The sequence below is a fragment of the Trichoderma citrinoviride genome (assembly GCF_003025115.1).
Source record: "Trichoderma citrinoviride strain TUCIM 6016 unplaced genomic scaffold BBK36scaffold_56, whole genome shotgun sequence".
NCBI classification, from domain to species: Eukaryota; Fungi; Ascomycota; class Sordariomycetes; order Hypocreales; family Hypocreaceae; genus Trichoderma; species Trichoderma citrinoviride.
Window position 1 is genome coordinate 3781 of NW_020194764.1, and position 4726 is coordinate 8506.

General features: G+C 53.6%; 1 protein-coding gene across 1 annotated transcript; it reads right to left on the reverse strand.

The window, feature by feature from the left end:
- Nucleotides 1-2215: 2215 nt before the first annotated feature.
- BBK36DRAFT_1145522 (GPI2-domain-containing protein) lies at nt 2216-3566 on the reverse strand (the record flags this gene model as incomplete). Its single annotated transcript, XM_024893763.1, has 2 exons — nt 2216-3238; nt 3546-3566. The coding sequence occupies 2 exons, from the start codon at nt 3564-3566 to the stop codon at nt 2216-2218; spliced, it is 1044 nt and encodes a 347-aa protein (XP_024744957.1).
- Nucleotides 3567-4726: the final 1160 nt, after the last annotated feature.

Here is a 4726-nt window from a genome sequence, read left to right on the forward strand (position 1 = left end):
TCTGCCTTGGTAGTCGTCGTAGACCCCCTCGACGGTCGTGATTGTACTTGGGAGGTCGTGGGGTAGGTTTAGGTGGTAGTGCAGGTGACTGGTGAGAGCGGGATGCAGGGCCCTCGACTTGCCTTTCAGGGACTCGATGCCCGTATTCGCTATAGCCGCTGCGACGTGCATTCAGCCGTCAGTCCAGCCACTTGAGGGCATCTGCAACTGTACCTACCTTACATACATAGCCCTGGCCTGTACTCGGAAGACGCTGAAACAATGTGGGCTCTCCGTAACATCCATTGCAAAGCCCGCCACCGGCCCAACGAGTTGAAGGGGGAGAAGAAAGAAAAGAAAATTCACGTCCAGGTTTGAGACGAATTGCCGTCGCTGATTGGATCGTTATTTTGCTTGTTCAACTCCTTTGCGGGGAGAGAGAGAGAGTCTCCACGGTGCACAGCGGCGCCACGCTGCAAGGTACCGAGTACGAGAACAAGGGGGTGAAAATGGTCGTTGATTCGCTGTTTGGGGGGGTTGTCACTTGATCGTTTTGGCGTCGTTTTGCATGGATGGATGGATCAATGGCTGGTTGGCGCAGGGGGAGGGAGCGGGACCTACATCAGGTCAGTTGGTTGGTTGGTGCGCCAAGGCTGTGTTTGACGAGGTGTTATTTAGGTGGTAGTAGTAGTAGTAGTAGTAGTAGTAGTAGTAGTAGTAGTAGTATTATCATTGGAAGTTGGGGATTTTGTTGGTGTTGGTGAGACGAGGTTGAAGAGCGAGACATGATAAGAGGAGACGACGAGATTGAACATTTGAGCCTCTCCCGTCATTTCGGATTCTGCCGTGTCTCAGTCAAAGACCAAAAGTATTACTACCACTACCTAGGTACCTGACAGGAGGATGGCATGGATGGGGAAGTGACGGCTGGTTGTGGAGACTCGGATGACTGCTCTTGTGTTTTAGTGGTGTGGGCAGATGTCGCACGAGTTTCAGGGTCTTTGCATGGTTTGGATCTACTACCTGTACTACTAATGTATGTAGTGCATTATACAGTATTGACAATTCAAAAGATGATGACGGATGATGGAGGCGTGATAGTAGATGGATGTCGTTTGTTGACGTTGGGAGTTGTTGGGTTGATACCCTTTACCATACCCGAGACACTTGATGCAACTTTCAGATAGTAGTACCAAGAACCATAAGACGTGCCGTTTCGAGCAAGGGGAGCGATGGGACTGAACGGCGACTTCAGATGGAGTCGTTTCAACACCAAGTGATGTTCCCTTACAGAAATATATCTCAGAGATGCGTTGTGAGTTGCATGCGTTGACAAGCGCCGATCATGTAGGATCGACGGAACCCCCCTCAACATTTCACAGATGCAAGTTCATTGCCAAAAGCAGAAAATCTCATTTCCAGCAGTCAAATTGATATCTATCTTGGAGTTTTCACTTCTAGTTTCTCCTCATCAATGAGAACCCATTTCATTTTCTTCCAAGCACAATACGATGTGACTACTACTACTAGCTGGAAATTCTCGAACAAAAGTTGCCGTCAATTCTACCAACTGCCTAATGCAACCTCGTATTCAAATTTACGCAAATTCTCGAGACACACCCAAAAGAAAGAGGGGAAAACAACACCCTCTCTCTATGTATGTGGGATTTAGGTCAATATTTTGGTCTTGTTCTTTGTATATGTGAGACGAGGACGGGGGCCGACAGGCTGATGGCACCTAAGTCGGTCATTGCCCTATCTTATCTTACCCTTCTGTTTTAACTCCTCACGAAAGGTACAGTACAGTTTTATAAAAGCCCGTAGATTACGAGTATATAGGAGTATGGAGTTGTGGAGTAGCCAGGGAAGATTCCATGGCCTGTTATTATTATCCAAATAAGGGACTGTTGACTGCCCAGTAGATGGGAGACGGTAGAACTATTACTAGGTGGTAGTTCCATACATGTTGGCCAAGTCTCAAAGCAAAAGATGCATGAATGTGATGGGGTTACTTCTATTCTCACCGATCGCCACAAGTATCACTGCTGATGAGTTGGACCACATCGTCCCAGAGCCATAGACAGTCAAGGTTCCAGCCATGCATTCTTCACAGCAGAAGCCACAGGCTAAACAGCATCTCCATATTAGTCTACGATGGTATAATTCTGAGTCTCTATAATCCCGTCTATAACGCGCTCTTCAATTCCAAAAACCCCCACGCTTAATCATCGTCAAATCACCGATCATCCCAGCGCGGCCGGCTCATGATAATGGGCCTCGCAGGATCCCACGGGCCCCGAATCTCGTTCTTGTACCGCTGCAGCCCAATGAGCCACCAGCTGCACCCGCCCGTGGCAATGGCCGCAATCATGACGGCCACGGCCATGCCGCCGATGCCGCGCTTCCACGGCCAGCACCCGGGCTTGGGCTCGGCAATCACCACGCCGACGCCCCAGCCCGCGCCCAGGATCAGCAGCACCGTGAGGATGACGTGCTGCCGGAAGCTGCGGTGCTGCACGTACCGCCGGAACACGGGGAACAGCCCAAACACCTCGATGCTGAAGAGCGTCAGGCAAAACACCTGCTTGGTCGAGGGCAGGCGGCTGGCCAGCACCGTCGACGCCATGAGCGCCGCGTTGGTCGACAGCGACGCCGGGAACTTGGCGCCCACGCCGCCCGAGTAGTCGAAGAAGAAGATGTTGATGGCCAGCAGCCAGAACGACATGGCCCAGATGCTGTCGCTCGACGTGGACTGCGTAAGCGACTTGAGGATGGGGCTGAGCCCGAGCAGCGTGCAGTAGATGAGTATGGCCGACTTGATGGTCCCGAGGCGCTGGTACAGGCGGTTCGTCTCGCTTGGGAGCGGAAAGTCGGGCATCACGTCCGAGCTGGCCCGCTGCAGCATCATCGGTTGGCCGTCGGCACCGGTGCTGCTGCTGTTCTGAGGAGCTGCCCTTGGCGATAGGGGCGATGTGGGCGAGGTGGGAGAGGTGGTGGAAGAGGGAGGCGCATGGCTTGTCACCCTTAGCTGTTCGTTTTCTGGAATCTGGACCTTGATGTTGATCGTGGAGCTTCCCGCAGAAGGCCGAGAAGAGCTGGCCTCCGATGTCGAACGACTGGATGATGCAACGGGAATGGCACGAGGCGCAATGATGGGCCGACGAATGCTAGCTGCGCGCGCTCGCCGTCGGATGCTCTCCGTCTTGGTGGCAGAGGCAGCGGCTCCGCCGGCCGCCGGGTCATCCTCCTTGTCTTCTTCCTCGAAAAGATTTGGGTTTCTCCCGTAGTTAAAGTTGAGTTCTCGCCCAGTTAATTACCGGTCCAAGTGGGCGGAACTGTTGGACTTCTCCTGCTCTCGTGAGTTCTCCTCATGTATTCTAGCTTTCGACGAGAAGTCGAATGGGTTTATCCGTTATAAGCACTCTACTCGGGCCTAGCCGGCACGCTAAATCAAACTCTAAACGTCAAATGAACCGTGAACAACAGACAAAAAACAGTGTACCTAAACCCAGAATAAAAACACGGACACTTCACGGCTCCGAACTGCAATACCAAAACTAAGGGACGTTCCGTAGGTCGCAGGTCATGGCAAGATCTTCGAGCTCTCACTCCGAGACGAGCCTAGGAAGGTCTCGCAATGCATTGACCCCTGTAGTTATTCACAACTTTCTCATTGAGTCTTACATGGACTTGTCTCTTCTTTTCGCAGTCCCCTTACGACTGGAATGGGAGGAAATCTATCTTAAGCTCTATAACAAAAGTCGACACCAAGGTACCAACGACGCTTCATGTTCTGTGAACAACTCGGCCGCAGTGCGGAGGGCGGTGAGTTCATAGCTAATGAACCCGGGGACCGCGGAGACAGTCGTCGGGGCCCTCACTGTAGGTCGTGAAAAAAAAGCTGGGCGGTCTAGAAGGTTAGAATAGAGGGCTTCGATGGGTGTTGCTTGCAGTTTGAGCGCTAGAGTAGACAGGAGTCGACTTAGCAGTGAAAAGTCGTTTGGTTTGGTGTACTTTGGCGGTGTTGAGGTCGGGAGTCGTCGGCGACGAGGAGTTAACAGGGTTTACGGCGGAAGTCGACGGACGATCGTCGGCTGTTATTCGCGTCGGAGCTTCTCTGGCCCCTTCTTTTTCTTTGTGCTGTTGGAACTGGAACTGTTCGAGGCGTTTGCTACGGGAGCGGGTGCCTGCTACTTTGTGGCAAGGGCGCCGACTCGGTGCGGTGCTCGGAGTTAAGCGAGCTGGCCAGCGTAGAGAGCGGGGTGCTACGGAAGTGTATGGGCGACGCCGTCGGGAAACTGCCACTGCCCCGGCGGCTAGGCGACAGCGTAGACGCCGTAGAGTTCCTGCTGGCGTCGTCCTCGGCCGCCGCGTTCTCCCGCACCTTCTTCGAGTACACCCACTTCGTCAGCACATCCACAAGGGGCCGTGTGTCTCTGTGAGCCCAATGCTTTTGGGTTTCGTCCTCTCCGATTGTCCCCTACCGTGTCTAGGCCTGTTAATGTGGCTGGTCCGCTGGAAGGAGCTCTTGGAGGTCGCTTTGGGGGCCGAGTTCGGGATGCTGAAGACCGGCGACCACCGGCTGAGGTGCCACTAGAACGTCGTGCAGACGAGGCAGTAGGAGAAGTAGCAGACGAAGCACCCGTAGAAGGTCCTTGCGCACAGTGGGCACAGGGAGCAGTCGCCGTCGTCGAAGCGGTGCAAGGACCCGACCTAGGAGACCCTCGCCACCCACAGCCTCCTCGTC